Below are 21,086 nucleotides of genomic sequence, written 5' to 3'. Positions count from 1 at the left end.
TGTCATATTTATGTTCATATCTATATCCATGTCCACATCTATGTCTATATTTATATTTACACCTGTATCTAATTGATCTTCTCAGTAGTTATAACTATGCTGAGTATTTAAAATCTTTATTAAATTTTATTCTTTTTAATTATCTTTATTATTCTTATCTTCATCATAGAAGCTTTCTTTGCTACTCTTCTAGGTATTTAAAAATGCTATTTAGAAGCTTTGCAACTAAAATCAATAGTTGCAGACTGAATACTAGTTCTTGTATACAACTTTAAACAGCTTTCAATTCTGATCTTCATTCTGTTTGAAACAATTACTGCTAGACCTCAAAAAGTTCACTGGTTAAACTTTGAAATTTTATACCTGGCTTCTCTCAATCAAAGTTAAACTATATGTTGATTAAGTTACTATTAAAGATCTGATAACCTAGTTCTACTTTATTTACTTGAATCTAAATTTAAGTATACAAGTGATGATTCTTCCTCAGCTAGCTCAAGCTGAAAAAGCAAGTTATTAGAACTATAATTCAATTCTCAATCAACTTTCTCATATATATAACAATTTAAACAAAATAATTAAAGCAGAAAACAAATTATATAATCTAAAACAGAGCTCAAGTAAACCTCTAGCAGTCTATATTGCTAAGTTTGAACATATTCTCTATGAGACCAGAGCTTAAAAGTGGTCAAATTCTTTAAAGATCTCTCAATTTCATCAGAGTTTCAGTATATCAATCTACAATCATTAAGCTCAGCAGTTAAACCTACTTTAGATCTATAAAGAATTCCTATGTATTATTTAGCAGTTAGCTTTTAGTAATTTCTTTTATTTATTCTTGCCTAATACTCCTCAACAGACTGACTACCCAGCTTATCATGACTATTTAGCTTACTATAACCACTTTGATCCTATAGATCTAAACTAAATTAATATTTTTAACTTTTTATATGATTCTTCACCATATACTTTATTGATTTTATCTTCTTAATAATAGAAATATCATCAAGAAGGCTGTTGTATATATTGTGAATTTAATGATTATTGAGTTGAAAATTGTTAATTTTCTCTATATTCTTCTAAGCTCTATTGCTATCAAACTTCCAAATGAATCCTAGTATCTAATCAAGAATCTGATGAAAATAACTTAGATGTTTATAAAATATGAAAGAAGATATATAAGAATCTGATGAATGATACCTAAGATAATTAATCTACTAATAAACTTGATGAATTTTAATTTGCTCTTTTCTTATATCTAATAGAGCTGCTTGAGAGCAAATACTTTTTTAAATTAGAGAGTAATATTATAGTGCTGTTACTGATAATATAAAATAAGATTAATTCATTTTAATTTCAATTAAATTTAATTGCTTAGATTGATTTGCTTTAATTTCTAATCATTTATATATATTGAGCTGCTTATTTATTTTTATATTCTAATTCTCAGTTTAGTAGTCTCATCACAGCTGTCTAGTTAGATAGATGAATTAAGCTTTTGTCTTATTATTATCATACCTGTAGATTAAGCTATAACAGAGAATAGAATTAGTGTTAATCTCTTATTTTATGTAAAAAGCACTATATTATCAATTCTTTATTTTATAAATAATTAATGATGAAACTTATTTGCTACTTATTTATATATATATAAATACTCTGAATTTTCAAATTTCTTTAATAAATTCAGTAATTAATTATTATTTAATTTTATATTTATATTTTTATTTATTATTATTTTTTTATAGTACTTATAGTGTCTATATCTCTACTCTCTTATAACATTAATTTTAATACTTCTCATACTTTTTTTTGATACTTAGTTTAGTTATATTAAGTGTTCTTATATTATACTTCTCAAAAGTTCTACTGTAGATTAAAAGATTATTCATAAATATTATTATAAATTTATTTATATAGTTAAAAAACATTATTAATAAATTATTGAAAATAAATAGAAGTATTTATAAAATTAAAAAAAATTATCTAATATATATAGATTTTATAATAAATTTTAAATATAGTCAAATCTTCATATTAAGAATTCATTCAAAAGTAATAAAATTTTTATTGAATATTTAGCTTTATATAGTATTTTAATTTATTAAGTTAATTTATTAACTCATATATCAGAGATAGTAAATTCTAGTCTTATTTAATTATAATATTTAATTTATAAAAATTAATACAGAATCATAGTTTCTTTTTACTGCAAATAATTAAAATTAAAAATATATAGAGAGCTGAGCTTATTATAATAAAGTTCTTTGTCAAGTTTATCTTAAAATAAATTTTTACTGCTTTTAATTTCTTTAGATTTATTTTATATAAACATTTAAAATATTAAATATTTATGAGAGTTTTATTTTTATAGTTAATAAAATCTGAGAAATATATTTCTTTAAATGAATATCATAATGATAAAATAATGTAGAAGTGGTCTAACTTAATGAAATAAAAGCTAGAAATATCTATTTTTACTAGTTCTACTAAAACAGCTGCTGGACCTGACTTTATAAATCACTTTATATTATAAAAAGTATATTTTGAACTAAAAGAAGAACTTTTTGCGTTATTCTTCTCTTTGGTAAAATATAAATATCATTCAGTATGCTGAAAAGAGGCCACAGGAGTTATTCTAGCAAAGTCTAATAGAAAATCATCAATTTCTAAATTTTATAAAGTTATATCTCTACTAAAGTATTTAAAAAAAGATTTTATAAAAAATTATTGGTTTTAGATTTTTTTTTTAGTCACTACTACTGATTTACTATATAATGATCAAATAGATGGGAAGAAAAAATCTAAGATAATTAATAAATATTACTATTAGTGAACTGTCAAAAGAAGAGGAAAAAACTATATATACTCAAAAACTTCTAGAGATAAATAAGAACTTATTACTGACATATTAAGATGGTTCAAAACATAAACAAGAACAGTTGCAAGCTGATATAGCAGTTAAATATTCTAAATCAAATTCAAAATATAAGATGTTTTAATAAAATCTAAGAAAAGAGTATAAAGTCTTTAATACTGAATTATTTGCAATTTAGAAAGCTTTTATAATTGCTCATAAAATGATATCTCAAAAAGCAAATATTAATAATATTTAAATATTCTCAAATAATTAAACAGTATTGAAAAAACTATAGAAATATAAAATTCAAAGTGATTAGATAAATCTTAAATTAATTCAAAGAACAGTAAAAGGAATTAAGATTAAGAATAAAAATATTTAGATTTATTTATCTTAAATATCTACTTATACAAATATTCTAGAAAATAAAAAAGCAAATTTAGCAGCAAAGATTGAAACTAAAACTCAGAAAGTAATTCAAAGAATTATATTCTGATTACGTATTAAAAGAAAGATTAAAGAATCATGTCTTGATAAACGAACAAAGATCTGAGAAAAGAAGAAGAAAAGCACTCAGTATGTGTCACGGCTTCAATCTAAGTGCAGGTAAACGGGTGTTTGATTGCCAACTAGGTAAGCTACATCAACGAAATACTAAGATGATTCCTAAAAGACGGGGGTCCGGGCAAGGCCTGCCTTATAAAGCCCTTAGCGCCTTACCCCATTCCTTAGCGCTGTTGCTATGCAGCTTCTGTGGGGTAATTGTGGTGTGGTTGCTATGCCGAACTTCGGACGGAGCCTGTTGTAGTTTGCTCTGTCGGGTGGACTTATGAGGTCGGTTGGTTCTCTGGACGGATTCCGTTCTACGCCATCACAGTATGCAAGATATGAAATGAAACCAAAGTGAAAATCTATATCAATAAAATTCAGAAAGAAAATATTTTTCTTCATAATACAATTAAAACTTGAAAATAGCTATTTTAAATCATATATAAAAAGATTTAGAGATTCTTAGAACTTTGATAAATGTGATTTTTGTGATATAGTTGAAAATTCAGATACTGATGAATTGCTTATTAAATGATAAGATAAAAAAGAAAATTTTTAAAAATAATTTAATTAATCAATTAAATATAATCTTTCTATTTAATACTAAATTAGAAAGAAAGTTTTTAATTAAGTTTATAAAGAAAATAAAAATTGTCTCTAGAGAAAGAAATTCAATATCAAATATATTTGATATTTAATTTATCAAAAAGCTGAGAATATTTTCAATAATACTTTCATTAAGATTTCTTTTGTATTAAGTTTGTTATTTTGTTTTATTTTATTTTATTTTGTTTTATTTAAGTTAAAAAAGACTGGATTAAAATTAAAACTATAAATATATCTTTTGTTAAAAGATTATTAAATGCTATATTATGCTGAAATGAAACTTTGTATATGCATGAATTGATTGCTATTTATTAGTTAGATTAGTAAAATAGTTAAATCCTACTTTAACTAGATAGATGTCATAGTTACTGACTGAATACATCTTAAATGAAGAAGAATAATAATAATATTAATAAATTTAATAAAAATTCATCATGATATTCAGCTTATAACTTCAAATAATCATCATACACAATATATTACTATCATGATGCTAAGTCTACAAAAGCTGGATCATCAAAGCAACTGAAGAAATGATTAAAAACATGGAAGACGAGCAACTATCTAAAAGATGAGAATGATGATAATCTACTAGCATGAGAACATGCCTATTTCTAGATCAGAGGTGATGATAGGCTCAGCGCGCCAAGGCTCACTGCCAGATTAGGTCTACCCCCATCACATGACCTACTGAATGGTTTATAATCCAGTCACATGACCATGTGGGATGTTTATCTATCAAGTTTAGTATTTCATTATATAGCATGTAGAGAATTCTTTCTTATGCAGCTCACATTCACTTCTAACATTGGCTGAAGTAAATGATGAAATCATGAAAAAATGACACAAAACTTCATTCATTCAACATTACATTTTTAGGTGACAATAATGAAAGTTTAAAAAAACTTCACCTCAGCAGAGTTTCAACTGAATTTGAAAGAGAATAAGAACACATGATATCATCAAATGAGAGCTTGACTTCTTGTCTCAGATGGAATTTTTGAGAGTTTAAGTCACTCTCACTTTTTACTGCATCAACTCAAGATAAGTAAATATTTATTAATAAAATATAAAATTTTTATATATAGAATTTACATTATACTTCATGAGCTTTTTTATAATATAGTAATTGCAATACTTTTGAATATAAAAATACACTTTTTGATTAATAAATCAATTTAATTTAATTTATAGTTATTATATAAAAATACTTTAAGTTAAAATCTAGTTAGTTAAAAAATATATAACTTAATAAACTTATTTCACTTATACGTGAATTATATTATTTCAAATTAATAAATATTAATTATAATAAAATAAATTGAACTTTATCTATTTAATATTATAATAAACTAATACTCAATGAGTATTCTTTCATAATGAAATAGTTTATGCTTAGAATATCTTCTTTTCATTTAAATTATTTTTCTTTCACTTTTATTATCCATTCTCTTTTCTTTATACTTCTACATGAATTTTTCTTTTATTATATAAGAATGTACTAAAGCTGTATTAATACAGTAGCATACTCATTGTAAATATTCAGTAATTTTAAATATAAATTAACTTATTTTAACTATTTTAATTATTAAAAGTAAAAGATTAAGTTAGAGAGAAAGTATTAAGCTTATATTTAAGTTTATATAATAATACTACTTAACAGTATGTGAGTTATGATATTTACTTTGAATTGTGTTTCTACATTGATGCCTAGAATGACTAGTCTCTAACAATAGGTCAAGCAAGTCAAATAACTAATTAGTTCTCTAGAGATGACTAAATAGAGTTTTATATCACATGAGTAATTGGTCAAAGTAAATGATAAAATCAGGGAAAATGATACAAAACTTCATTCATTTAACATTACATTTTTAGGTGACAGTAATAAAAGTTTAATTGAAAAAAACTCCATTTTAGTAGAGTTTCAACTGAATTTAAAAGAGAGAATAAAAACATATGATATCATCAGATGGAGACTTGACTTCTTGCTTCAGATGAATCTCTGAGAGTTCAGATCACTTTCACTTTACACTGCACCAATTCAAGATAAGTATAAGGTCCCATCTTCAATACTTTGATTCTTCTTGAACTCCATTGACATCATATGGAATCAACATGAAAAGAGCTAATTTCAATAAGTTAATTGCAGTACCTCCAGAGCTAGATTGAACTCCACATCAAAATTGAATATGATGTTACCCATAAACTTATAAACGCGTGTCAGAACTTTTGACGCTGCTCTGACCTTTCTGATTGGTTTAGAATTTAAAACAGTGTAGATCTCAGAGCATTTAAGACTCTTAATCAAAGATTTGTGAGATAACTGTTGACAAGAGAGATATTTCAGAATTTCAACAATTTACTCATGAGATATATCTCCTCAATAACTAATTTTGAAAATCTAAAAGAATCATAAAAGATATTTGAGAGGACTAGAGCTGATAGCTACTTAGTAATCATAATATATCTAAAGATAAGTCACTCTTATTAGATGCAGTTATCGAGCAGTGGATAAAGAGATAATGACATTTACAGCTCTTCACAGATCTATCAAAGTTTGTTAAGAACTTTGAAAAAACTCAAGAACAACTTTCAAAAATATTAACTTAATCAACAAAGCCCCTAACTTATATTGAAGTATTATTTATAAAGCATAGTGAAAAGATTGGTATAGGTGGGTGACATCAGTTCATCTGTGCAGTCATTGAAGTTTCATATGAAAAGTATGAAATGGGTAACATTGATATCATGGCATCAAATCATGAATTGCCACAACTATGAACTTTTGAAAGATGAAAAAAAATGAATGATAAAAACTTATATATAGAGACCTTTGACATGCTCAATTTTATGTTTTTTATCTTCTACTTCTATAATTCTAAAGAAAGCAGGACTTGATTATTTACCACAGAAGTCATCGATTCATCTCTGTTCTTATTATACCTTTTACATCATTTCAAATAGAATATTTGCAACATCTACGTCTGCAGATTTCAAAATGAAGTTCAACACTGGACCAGTAGCAGCCGTCCTATACGTATTGTTTTTAGTGTCCTCGGCACGAGATATGAGGGGACAATGGAACTGGAGTGTATGCAGCTTACAAACATGGGTAGGTGTATCCGATCATGTATTTGGATTTAGTCTACAACTAACGAAAACATTAGTGTGCCAATGATGAAGATTGTCGGAATCAGCCAGATTGTGTAGACAAAGCATTTGTAAGTGGATTACTTGTTAACAGTACCTTGATATCGGAAGCGCTGGCAAAAGCTCTGGCTAACTAGTTGTTAGGACCATTCTAAGTCATTGATTTTCTGCTCCGTGAGCGCGGTTCATCCTTATACTTGTTGGGCTTGGACGGTAAGTAACCCCTTCTGATTATAGAGGCTCTTGGGCCAATTGTTAGATATGTAGACTAACAAAGTCAAATAACAGGGGCCTGATGCTGCTAACGGAAAGGGCAAGGGCGAAAATCCAAAGTAATATGCATGTCATATCGATAATATACAACAAAGCAGCTCCGGATAGCTAGCCGTTTTCAACTTACAGTTAATAAATATTGAACTTGTGGCGCACTCTTTAATATAATTATAACCTGTTGACTTGAGAAGAATAATGCAAATAATTAAATAACTAGTCTTTCACTAAAGATTCTTCTTCCTCTACTTCTTCTTCATCTTCATTTAAAGATGTATTCAGTTATCAACTAATGATATCTATCAAGTTAAACTCGGATTTATCTATTTTGTTAATCAAATGCAATTTAAACCACACAATTATAAGGTTTCATCTCAGGATAATACAGTATTTAAAACTAACTTATTGTAAAAGCAATTTTATACAGCCTCACTTTATTAGAAAATCAATAATAATGAATAAACAAAAAAACAAAAAATAAAAAATAAAAATAAATAAATAAAAACAAATAGAAATTAAACTAAAGACATAAGAGAAATAAGAAAAGAAATTTAAAAATATAATATTTAATAAAAGAGATATAAAAAATTGAAATTAAAATTGAAATTTAATATCTGCTAGTTATGTACTGAAGTATCTCATTTAAAATTATAGTTTATTCTATAAAAATGATATTTAATTTCTCTATAAAATTGATTAAAAATTTTCTTTCAAATTTAGTATTAAAAAAAATTATATATATAGCTGACTAATTGAGTGTTTCTCTTTTAATTTTCTTCTAGTATTATTATTTATTGAGTAATTTATTAACATATGATCTGAATTTTCAATTAAATTCACAAATATCATATCTGTCAAAGTTTGTATAGTTTTGCAATTCTTTTAAAATTTAAAAGAAAATGTTTAAGCTTCAATTATATTATAGAGAAAATATTTTCTTCTTGCATTTTATTGATATGAGCTTTCACTTTAATTTTATTTCATATCTTGCAAATTGAAAATTTTTCTTTTTTCCCTCTTAAATCTTTCTTCATTTATCAAAACATATTTCTTTAATTTTTTTGATATAAAATCAAAAAATAATGTTTTGAGTTATTCTCTGAACTTCAGTATCATTTTTTACTGCTAAATCTGCTTTTTCATTTTCTAAAATATCAACATGAGCAGGTACTTACACTAAATAAAGTAGAATCTTTTTATCTTTTAATTTGATTTTTTAAACTACTTCTTGAATTGAATTAAGATATATTTAAATACTTTGAATTTATTATTTTTTTTGAAATTTTTCAATGCTATTTAACTATATGAAAATATTCAAATACTTTTAATATTAGATTTCTAAATGATAATCTTATCAACTGCTGTAAAAGTCTTCTGAATTGCAAATAACTCAGTATTAAAAATATAACTTACTCTAAATTTAATTTAAAATATGTCAAAGCTATATCAGCTTCTAAATATTCATGTTTACTTTTTAAATCATCTCTGTGTATAAGTAAAGAATGATTTTTATTAATCTTTTATAGCATTTGAATATATGTAGTTATTTCCTCTTTCTTAGAAAGTTCACTAATAGTAAATATCTATTAATGAACTTAGTTTTTTTTCAAAGAATAAAGCTTGTTATGATTTATATTTTTCACATTTAAGCTTGATATTGGATCTTTAATCATTGAATATATTCTATAAAGCTGAGGAGATAACATCTTTTCTTTAATTTTCAGAAATTTTATTTTAATCCAAAAAATTTTCTGTACTTAAGTTTTTATCAGATATATTTGATAAGTATGAAGTAGATACTCTCATTTGAAAGAATAATTTTCTTTCTATATTAAAGAGTTTAACTCTATTATTTAAAGTTCTTTCTATCTGAGCTATTTTTTTTAAACATGAACTTTAAAGTTAAACTTTGAGTTTAATCAAACTTCTAGTCATTTTATAGAATTTTTTCATCTTATAACTTTATCATAAAAAGTGATAGTTTCATTTCCTTTAGAATAAAAGTGAATCAGTTTAATTTTATTCATGTTAAATTGAATTAGATTTTTATTTTCTCTTTCAAAATTTTTTTGTATAGTTATTTTTATATTATTATTATAGTTATTTTTATATAGATTTAAAACTGATGATAAAATCAATATTATCAACATAGCTAAGAGTTCTTACTACATATACACTTTTATTCATGAATAAATTATCTGTATTTATAGCAAAAAGAGTAGATGAGACTGGAGATTCTTGAGAAACTTCTATTTCAATTAAGGTTTTTTTTTATTTCATTACATCAAAAAAAAGCTGAATAGTTTTTTTTGTTATAAAACAGATGATTTATTTTATTAGAGATTCTGATAACTTTAGCTCTTGCATAATTAAAACTGTTTTATTTTTTGAAAAATAATCAAAAGTATCTTTTATATCAATAAAAGCAGTTGTTGAAACTAGACTATTATTTCTAGCTATTTGAATATCATAAATAGCTGATAAAACTGCATCTATAGCTGAATTCTATTTTCTACTATTTATTTGATCATTATATAGTAAGTTAGTAGTAGTGACTAAAAAAAAGTCCAAAACTAATAATTTTTTATAAAATCTTTCCTAAACAGTTCAATAAAAATACGACTTTATAAAATTTAGAAATTGATAATTTTCTATTAAATTTTGCTAGAATAACTCCTATAACCTCTCTCCAGCATATTAGATGATATTCATGTTTTATCAAAGAGAAAGATAATGTAAAAAGTTCTTCTTTTAGCTTAAAATATACTTTTTTATTATAAAATGATTTATTTAAGTCAAGTCTAGCAGCTGTTTTAGTAGAACTAGTGAAAATAACTATTTCTAGCTCATCTTTCATTAAGTCAGATCACTTTCACTTTGTCTATCATCGTGATATCTATTTATAGAAATATATTCCTTAGATTCTATTGACTTTAAAAATAAAACTCTTATAAATACTTAATATTTTTCTTGAAATATATTAGCAATATGATCTTGATTTTGATATTTATATTTTAATATAGAAAGCTTTATTACTTCTCTAGATTTAGTATAGTTAAAAGCTTTAAAAACATCTTTGTTTTCTTCATTTTTAAGAAAATTATTTCAGCATTTAGTTTTTACTCTTTTGATATTAGAAAAGTAGTTGTTTTTGATATCTTTATATATATTTATAGATATCAAATTCTCTTTTCAATCTTTTCTAGCTCTAGATAATTTTTTATATTTATTACTCAAAGTCTTAGACCATCAAAGTTTTAAGTAATTTAATTGATACTTTTTGAGTATATTATCTTTAATATCTGATAGTATAATATTAGTTATTAATACTATTTTATTTTCTAATGTAAATTTTAATAATTTAGTATTAATATTTTATAAATTTTTTTGATTTTTTTCTTTCAAAACTCTTATTTGATTTATAATCTCTGTCAATTAAGCTTTTTCAAAGTTACATTGACTAAATAATAATAAATTTTCAACTCTATCATTATCATATAATTATATATCAAATTAAATGACTTTATAAACTAATTCTGATACTTTTTTTAAATTAATAAATTAGTTTCATACTTTTTTCTCATGTAATTTTTAGATAAAAAGATTAGATTTATAAATGGCATTTTTAATAAATTTTATTTATAGTATATTTCTTTATCATATTTATTAATTAAATCAAATTCTTTTAAAATCAGTCAATATATCAATTTGTCTGCTCTTATAAACTTAGTGTAGTCATCATTCTACTATAAGTGATGAGTATTAAAATCTCTACTTATAATTAATTTTTTGTTTACTGATAAGTTTAGAAGAGTTTTATTCACTATTCAGCTACTATTATTTTTCTGTAAAGATTTTTTATTCTAGATATTAATTAGCTGAATAGATTCAATTTAATTAAATTTATTTATAATATTATCAACTAGAATATCAAAATCTAAAATCATCTTATATTTCAAATTAAATTAAAATCTTAAGCTCTTTCTAAAGTATATTATTACTCTAGATTTGACTTTAGTTTTCTCTGGTTAAAAATAATAATAGCTAGAATATGAAATTTGAAACTGATGCTCAATATCTAGATTTTTCTTTTATATTAAAATAAAATTAATTTTCTGAACAAAAGCTGTATTTAGATAAGAATAAATAGAAATATTATCTCTTTCTATATTATTTTATAAAAATATAATTTTAGAAGAAAATTTTTACTTTTTTTTTCTTTTTTTATTGTAATAAATATTTAAATAATTATATAAATAAAAATTTTCTCTTTTTATTATTGTAATTCACTATTATTAATAATTATAATAGTTTTTATAGAAATTAATTTCTGAGGATTAAAAATAGATATTTTTATAAAAATATTTGCATTGATAGTTTATTTAATTTTTACTGAAGACTTGCTTTTTGATAATCTCTCTACTTGAGAATTCCTTTTTTTAGTTCTACCTCTTGACTGAGAATTTACTTTATTCTTATTAAAAACTGTTTTATCTCTTTAATTCTCTCTTGAGATATTATTTCTTTTATTTTTTAAATAGAAAGAGTAAATTAAAGCTGTTGTTATATGATTTTCCTTGCAATTCTTGCACTTAAATATGATGTGAGAACATGATTTACTCTTCACATCACATATGACACAAGTATGATCTATTGTACTATAATTTTCTGCACAAATCTCACATGCTATAGAGTATTTGTGAGCTTCTATAAAGTGATCTCATTTTTGATATCTTTTGCATTAAATATGAGTTTTAACTATAGATCTAAAGTCAATATATTTAAAAGTTTTTAACACTTAATTAGCTATAAAAAGTAATGAGATTTTTATCTGTTCTGAAGACTTAGTACAATCAATATTAGTTCTACTTTCTTTCTTTTATCTAATATCAGATTTACTCAGTCAGATAAGATTATTCTTCAGTTGAATTAAAGAATTATAATTCTCTATCTCTTTTTTTAATACTGTTATATCTTTTTTATTATCAAAAATATTATTAAGAATATTGTAAATAATTGATTTTTATTATTTCTTATCTTTATCTAATTTAATCTCTATCTGTAGTTTTTTTTTCACTAGAAATTTTTAATTTTTTTTTATTTTCAATGAAAAAGTTAGCTGAGAATTTAGGTAATATGATAATTATTAGAGAGTTTTTTATAAAAAAGATATTAATTGTAAAGATTTTTTTTATTTATTACTACTGAGAATAAATCTTGATTTAACTTATTTTTTAACTTAAGAGTTATTTTTAAGCTCTGAAGTTGATTTATTACTTCTCTATTTAAGAGCTTTAAAATGAGATATTGTTTTTTTAACTAATTTAGCTTTTTTTATTTTAAATTTTTTTTCTAATTTTAAGCTTTTTTTCTTTAAGACTTTTAGAAACACTGACTGAGCAGAAGCAGAAATAGAAGTAGCAGCTATTTATATAAAAATAGACTTTTTAACTATACTCTGTGCTATTTTTGATTGATTTTAAGTGATAATTTCCTGTTTAAATTGACTAGTTTAAGGCTAAAGTATAATATATCTGATTAAGATGATCATATCTACTATGAACTTAATGATCTCATGAATTTGCTTTGATAATATAATTAATAAGTGAGTAAATTATATAAGGAAATGAATTACTTCTCACTCTTCATATAATGAGAAATGCTCTGCATCAAAAATATTAATCACATAAAGAAATAAAACCTTTACTCAGGAAGAAAGACTTCTTTTAGTCATTCAAGCACTTAAAAATGATTAAATTTCAAGTGTATGAGCTGCAGCAAAGCCATATGAAGTCTTTTATATAACTTTATTATATACATGATCATACAGCATGTGTTGTCACTTCTTCAAAGAATTGAAAATTTAATCTTACAGAGGAAGAATCTCTTGTTCAATGAATTCTAATCATGAATAAGTAAGATCAGTCTTTCTGAGTTGCAGCTATATGAGAAATAGTCAATCTTCTTCTTGTCAGTTGAGAATTCAATCCCTCACTCACAGTGAGTGAATGCTGAGTATGAAACTTTGTCAAGCATCATGATGAGCTGAAATACAAGTTCTTATATAAATATGGTCATCAGTAAGCTCTATGTGAGGATTCTGATATTATTTATGAGTGATTTAAACTTATACAAAATATTATTATGAAGTATAAAATTCTGAAAAATGATATCTACAACTTTGATAAGACAGAGTTTCAGATGAGTGTAATTGAGACTATCAGAGTGATGACTGAATCTGAAAGAGGTAAGAATCTCAAGCTTGTACAGTCTGGAGATTAGAAATGAGTGACTGTTATTGCTGAAGTCAATGCAACTGACTGAGCCTTGTATACAATGATTATTCTCAAAGAAAAGATGCATTAATTCTGCTGATATGAGATAGAAGAGCTACCACATAACTGAGTGATTGAAGTCAGTAAGAATGACTGAATCACTGACCAGCTGGGCTTATATTGACTGAAAGAGATATTCAACAAGAAGATCCTACTCTGTATGAAGAATAGATATCAACCATTGATTCTAAACTAACACTGAAGCCATGTCTCAGCTAGATTTAATCAATTTTGCACTGAGAATCAGATCATTGTCCTCTACATGTCATCACATTTCTCTTATCTTCTTCAGTCATTGAATGTTAGCTGCTTCTCACCTCTGAAAACTATGTACAGACAGCAGATGGAAAATCAGATGCAGCTTAAGATCAATCATATTGACAAGAAGGAGTTTCTGAGTCTTTATCCTGCAGATCAGATGCAGGCTCTGACTGAGAGCAACATCAAAAGGAGCTTTAGAGCTGCTGAGCTGGATCTGTATGATTTTGAGCAGGTTTTCTCACAGCTTAATATCATGATGTATACTCTCACCTCCCCAGGAACCTTCCACAGTTCCCAGGCCTCCTGGATGACAGCCACATCATATAATGTACACCAATTAGAGCAGCAGGCTGAGAAAGTTAAAGAATATATCAAGCACTGTACACAGAGCCCACCTAGTCCAATCAATTGTACCCTAAATCAGCTGGTGAAGAGATGTCAAATGACAATACATAGTGCTGCTATTCTAGCAGCTGAAAACAGAGAGTTAAGAGCTCAAATGCCAAACAAAAGAGAAAGCAAGAAAGAGACTGTACATATGTAGCTTAAGAGGATGCTTTGAGGGTTGAAGAAGGCTTGGATCACATGTGAAGGGTCAATGGATGAGAGCAGAGAGTGGTTGAGACTGCTGAGTCATGATCACAAAAACATGCAGCACCACAGTGTAGTGTCTGTGGGATTATTGAGCATACTGCCCATACATGCTCTAAGTGTATAGAAAATAATTTATAATGTAATTTGCTAGTTTTTCTTTATAGTTGAGGCTTTGAAGACATTCTCATTATATAGAAAGTGAGAAGTGGTTCACTCACTTTTATGGTTCACTCACTTATTAATTACATTATTGAAATTAGATGATTAATAATCTTTTGATTTTTTTCTTTATCTACTTGATTTTTCAAAATAAATACTATAAACTTTAAATTATTAAGTTATTTAACTTGATCTATCAATTTATCTCTTTTATTTCTTTTTTAATCTCTTATTCAGAGAGTTTTTGATAAGTCTCTTCCTGAGTCTCTGTTAGGCTCAGGGCCCTACCGAGGCCCGGCGCCCGGTTAGACTCGACCCGGCGCCCGGCTGGCTCAGCGTCTGACCGAGCCCGACCGAGGCCCGGTTAGACTAGAACGTCGGATTGAGCTCGGCGCCCGATTAGGCCTAATCCTAATCACGTGACCACGCGACCATGCGGGTGGTTATAGTCCAGGCAGGCCCCAGCACCCCCTTTCATCCCATCAAGCTTAGTATTTCGTAATATAGCAGTTAGCAACGCAGAGAGTTTTCTTCTTATGCAGCTCGCATTCGCTCCCTAACAGTCTCTTTCTCTGTTTCAAATATAGAGAGTGTTTTTTTCATGTTTCAACTTCTATCTATAGTTCTTATATATTTGATTTATCAAACTTTGATAAAAATCTATCTGATTTTACTACTAGTTCAGTAACTAGACTAGATTTTTCAAGAAAATCTAGTAAACTAAAATCAGTGTTTAAGATAAATTAATAAAATTTTTATAAATACTTGAGATACAGAAGAGGTAAAAAACTATTAATTTCAATTTTGATTAAGTCAGAAAAGAAATACTAGTTTTTAATAAAAAAACTAGTTAAAAAATGCAACTTTTTATAGAAAAATGGTTAAAAGCTGATTGATTTTATTTATATTGAAGAAATTTTTTTTATACAACTAGTGTGCAGCTCAATTTTTCAAAATATATATAGAATCAATATCTCTATTTTTCTTTATTAAAGAAAAAGTTGAATTTTACCAAGATTTTAACTTTTTGAAAAAAAATCAAAAAAAACTAATATATTAAGAGAAATTTGCAAATCTCATTAAAACATCTTCTCTACTAGAGCTTAATCAGATTCAGTTAAAGCTTCAGTTGATTTTTACTGAGTTTTAATTAACTAAGCTCTGTTAAACTTGTTAAAGAATTAGTTAAAGCTTAACTCTATGAGATATCTTATAAATATGTACTTAGTTCTAGCTTGCTCCTATTCTTAGCTATATCTGTTAGGCTCAGCGTCCGACCGAGCCCGACCGAAGGCCGGTGCCCGGTTAGACCCGACGTCGGATTAAGCTCGGCGCCCGATTAGGCCTAATCCATATCACGTGACCACACGACCATGCAGGTGGTTATAATCCACGCAGGCCCCAGCACCCCCTTTCATCCCATCAAGCTTAGTATTTCGTTATATAGCAGTTAGCAACGCAGAGAGTTTCCTTCTTATGCAGCTCGCATTCGCTCCCTAACATAATACTAAGCTTCCCTTCTACCTTCTCACTCAGGTTTCAGCAGAAAACTTGAGTGCCTCAGTTGAATTAGAACCTGCTAGTTCAGAGCCTGACAACGCGTCAGATCAACTGCTAAGACAACAGCACTGTTGAAGACAACAGCTCAATCCAACATCAGATGGCCACCACAGGCTCCCAACCCCCTGGAAGGGGCCGAAAGGACTGGCGATACCTCCTAACAAGACCAACTGACCAACCACGCGTCTCAATTGAGGAATTCAGAGAGGCAATCCACTCAGACAGCGACCGTGTTTATAATGAGTTGGCGGCGATCTTTGATGGCATCTTTGACGATGAAAAAACATTAAGGGATACGATCACACGTCTGAGAATGGAATGGGACAACGTTACTAATCAGGCCGCTGTCAAGCAAAGCCAGATTGATGAGCTAATTGCTGAACGTGATGAACTTAGCCACACCCTGGTCCGCATGACAGTCAGCAACCAAGCAGCAAGTCGAGGCGTCACCCCCTCTGAGACTGCCAGGAGGTCTGTCAAGATTGATGACCCGAAACACCTCACTGACGGCAAGGAGCCGAAATTTGAACACTGGCTCTCCCGGATGAAGAACAAGCTCCGGGAGAATGCTGACCACTACCCTACTGAACGCATGAGAATAGCGTACATTGAAAACCGGACTGATGGGGACGCAGCACGTCACATTGCACCCCGTATGGAAGAGGACCACCCCGAGCAATATCAAACCGCAGAAGAGATGTTTGAGCACCTCAAGTCAATATATGAGGATGCTAACAAGCTGCAAAATGCCAAGGGTGATTATCGCAAGCTGATTATGCGCAATGGGGATAATTATCATGAATTTGTCACAAAATTTTTACACCTGGCAGGGGAGGCCAAGATTGCCAGGGGGGACTACAAGACAGACTTCAATGACAAGCTGTCCTTTGACCTCCAGAAGATGGTAGCAGTAGCCAATGCGACCACTGATACATATGCGGAGTTTCAGAAAATCTGTGCGCAGGCAGCTCACACCCTCCAGACAATCAATGCCACCCAGAAATCAAAGAGCTCGCGGGGAAATGGGCCTAATACCTTCAAACAGAACACCCTGCAGACCGCCAACAGTCAAACACCCCCCAGCATCTCTACAACAAAATCCCCTACTGTGAAGGAGGCCTTGAGCTCTCGTCCGGATATTCAGTGCTACTACTGTAAGGAAAAAGGCCACATTGCCAGGAACTGCCCTGCAAAGCAGAAGTCCCAGCAGGTGATTGCTGAGCTCACAGGGAATGATGCCCCTGAGCCTTCAGCAGATTCGGGAAAAGAGTGAGCCTGAGAGAAGACTCCACCTCAGGTAGTTCAACAGTCTGTGAGAGGTTTGAGATGAAGGACTTGATTGGGGGGAAAAGCTTTAATGTACCAATCAAATTAGCCTACAATGGAATTGCTACTTCTACAAATTCTCTTGCTGATACTGGAGCAAATGGTGCGAATTTTATTGATACCCGATATGCCATAGAATTGGCAAGATTCTTTGATAGGAAGTTTCAAGAACTCCCATTCAAATGCCGCATGAAGGGATACAATGGCGCCCCCGGCGGGGTGATAGACCGCACATTGACCCTAAACCTCTGGGTGGATGGCCGGAGATTTCAGAATGTCCCTCTGCTGGTAACAGACCTAGGCCAGCACCCTGTCATCCTGGGACGGAAGTGGTTGGCAGCACAGGATATATGGCTTGATGTTAAAAACCAACGCCTGGTTTGGCCGAGTGAACGGTCTATCCCTGAACAGGTGGCGGAGCCGATGTTGAAGATAGTACCCTGGTCAGTACTGAAGCGCCCAGACCCCAAGCCTGAGCATCAGGCGGATGTGGAACGAAGAGAGATCAAGCTGGATGAGGAGATCAGACAGGAGCATCAGGCTCAGCTCCGCAGATTGAAAGGGACCAGCTCAGTCGTGATGCCTGAGACGAGGCAGGGGCTGACCTGGGAGGAGACAGCACCACAGATGATGGATATGAACTTCATTGGGGCTGCTTCCTTCCATGGTTATATGAAGAACAAGAAGTCAACAGTCTTCATAACCAGTCTGTATGAAATTGATAAACAGCTTGAGGAGAAGCGGGGTTTAGTGGGAGCTGAGGATGAGTCTGATGAGGAGCTGATCAGCAACTTACCAGAATGGTTGAAAGGCCGGGAGGACTGCTTCTCAAAGAAAGCATCAGATGAACTGCCCCCCCTACGGAAGAATGTTGATTTTAAAATAGAGCTCCAGCCTGATGTTGACCTCACCCAGGGCATTGGACATGCGCCTCTATATAAGATGAATCTAGAGGAACTAGAGGCAGTGAAGACCTACCTTGAAGCCAACCTAGCAAAGGGTTTCGTCACCCCAAGTTCAGCCCCCTACGCCTCCCCAATCCTGATTGCCCGTAGTGGGAAGAAGCTACGATTCTGTGTTGACTTTCGCAAGCTGAATGCTATAACCAAACGAGATCAGTATCCCTTGCCCCTGATAGATGAGCTGATGGACCGACTCAATGGGGCGAAATACTTTACAAAGTTGGACATTCGGCAGGGGTTCCATCGCATCCGAATGGACCCTGAGTCTGAGGACCTGACCACCTTTAGAACCCGCTACGGGACCTATAAATATCGGGTGGTCCCCTTTGGCCTTACAAACGCCCCTGCCTGCTTTCAACGGTTTGTTAACAGTATCTTCTTTGACTACCTGGACAAGTTTATGACAGCATTCATGGATGATCTTCTAATCTATAGCAAGAATCTGGAGGAGCACAAGCAGCAGGTAAACTCAGTGCTAGACCGACTAAAGACAGCAGGTTTGCAAGCCAGCATCCAGAAATGTGAGTTTGCAGTCCAGAGGACAAAATACCTAGGGTTCATCATCAGTACAGAAGGGATTGAGGCAGACCCAGAGAAGACAGCTGCCATTGTGAGATGGCAGGCCCCCACCACAGTCAAAGGAGTCCAGTCATTCCTAGGATTTGGCAATTTCTACCGACGATTCATAAGGAACTACAGCCGAATCGCAAAGCCACTGTACCAGTTGACAAAGAAGACTATCCCATTTGTGTGGACATCAGAATGCAAATCAGCCTTTGAAAAACTGAAGAGGCAGCTGGTGGAGGCTCCGACACTGCGTTACTATGACCCTGAGCGGGAGACTCGTATTGAGACTGACGCCTCTGACGGAGTAGTGGCTGGGGTACTAAGTCAAAGATTTGAAAATGACCTTTGGCACCCAGTAGCCTTCTATTCAAAGACAATGAATGGTGCAGAGCTTAATTATGAAGTTCATGATAAGGAAATGCTGGCAGTAGTCCGGGCCTTACAAGAATGGCGGGCAGAGCTTGAGGGACTACAACGGGAGGAACGATTCAAGATCCTCACTGATCATCGTGCACTGGAATACTTCATGACTACCAAGAAGCTGAATGCACGTCAAGCCCGCTGGGCAGAGTTCCTCTCCCGTTTCTACTTTGAGATCAAGTATCGACCAGGCAAGGCCAACCTGCTAGCAGACGCACTGAGCAGGCCTGAGCAGGTTAGAAGGCAACAGGACGGCCGTATGCAGATCCTCCTAGGACCAGAGACCCTCGACCCCCAGATCACTCCCTCTACAGACATTGCTAGCATCAACTCCTCAGAGAAAGAGAGCATTGCTGAATGCATAGTGTCTCTAAACAAGACAGCCACCTCAATTGAGCCCCTGCGGCAGCAGGCAGATGATGAGAATAGTCCCTATACAATGGAGGACAATGTGCTACGGTACAATGGAAGACTAGTGGTGCCTGTTCAGGAAAAGGAAACCCTGATAGCCAAGCTACTGCAGGAAATTCATGATCAAGCTTCAACAGCACACCCTGGAGGACGAAAGACCCTGGCCCTGGTGCAATCACGCTATTGGTGGGCCACCTGGCGGACAGACGTCCTACGCTATATTCGGAACTGCCATGTGTGCCGGATCAGTAAAATTCCAAGAGATAAGACTCCTGGTTTGCTAAAGCCATTACCAATACCAGAACGGGCATGGCAGCATATTGCAATGGACTTCATGGACGTGCCGAAAAGCAAAACAGGTTATGATGCCATTTTGGTCATAGTATGCCGGCTAAGCAAGAAGACAATCTCCATTCCAACCACCCGGGGAGTTACAGCCCAGGAGCTGGCCCGACTATTCATTCGATTCTACTATTCATACAATGGGGCGCCTGACTCAATTGTCTCTGACCGAGGCCCCCAGTTCATATCAAGCTTTTGGGATGAGTTTACACAGATCCTGGGCATAAAACTGAAACTCTCAACGGCGCATCATGCACAAACTGATGGACAGACAGAAGTGGTGAATCAATACATTGCCACCCGTCTTCGCCCCTATGTCAGTTACTACCAAGATGACTGGGATGAGTGGCTGCCCATTATAGACCATGCCTCCGCAGCTACCCCAAATGCTTCCACAGGGATCTCCCCCTTCCTCGCAGCAAATGGATATGAACCCCGAATGTCATTTGACTGGCAACCACTGGCGGAGAAATTGGACATGAATGAGAAAAGAAATCGAGAAGCAGCAAGGAGCTTCATTCACCGAATGAGAGAGATCTGGAACCAGGCGAGTAAAGGCATAAGGACAGCACAGGAACAGATGAAGAGGCAGACTGACAAGCACCATCGAGAGCCTGACTTTGCAGTAGGAGATTTTGTTTATCTAACATTGAAATCATACAAGATGGATCGACCAAGCCGTAAACTGGCAGAGCAGAATGCCGGCCCCTTCAGAAT

The 21,086-nt window shown here is 31.2% G+C and overlaps 2 protein-coding genes across 2 annotated transcripts; both read left to right on the top strand.

Moving 5' to 3' along the window:
- Positions 1 to 7,010: 7,010 nt before the first annotated feature.
- Positions 7,011 to 7,498, top strand: PADG_04291 (uncharacterized protein; the record flags this gene model as incomplete). The annotated part of the gene is made up of 4 exons (XM_010761100.1): positions 7,011 to 7,124; positions 7,180 to 7,233; positions 7,307 to 7,375; positions 7,451 to 7,498. 4 exons carry the CDS (start codon positions 7,011 to 7,013, stop codon positions 7,496 to 7,498), a joined length of 285 nt encoding a protein of 94 aa, XP_010759402.1.
- Positions 7,499 to 16,441: 8,943 nt separating this feature from the next.
- PADG_04290 (uncharacterized protein) lies at positions 16,442 to 17,614 on the top strand (the record flags this gene model as incomplete). The annotated part of the gene is made up of 1 exon (XM_010761487.1): positions 16,442 to 17,614. One exon carries the CDS (start codon positions 16,442 to 16,444, stop codon positions 17,612 to 17,614), a length of 1,173 nt encoding a protein of 390 aa, XP_010759789.1.
- Positions 17,615 to 21,086: the final 3,472 nt, after the last annotated feature.

This window comes from Paracoccidioides brasiliensis (assembly GCF_000150735.1).
Source record: "Paracoccidioides brasiliensis Pb18 unplaced genomic scaffold supercont2.4, whole genome shotgun sequence".
NCBI lineage: Eukaryota > Fungi > Ascomycota > Eurotiomycetes > Onygenales > Ajellomycetaceae > Paracoccidioides > Paracoccidioides brasiliensis.
Note: the sequence above shows the minus strand (reverse complement) of the source record. Positions and strands in the feature narration are given on the sequence as shown.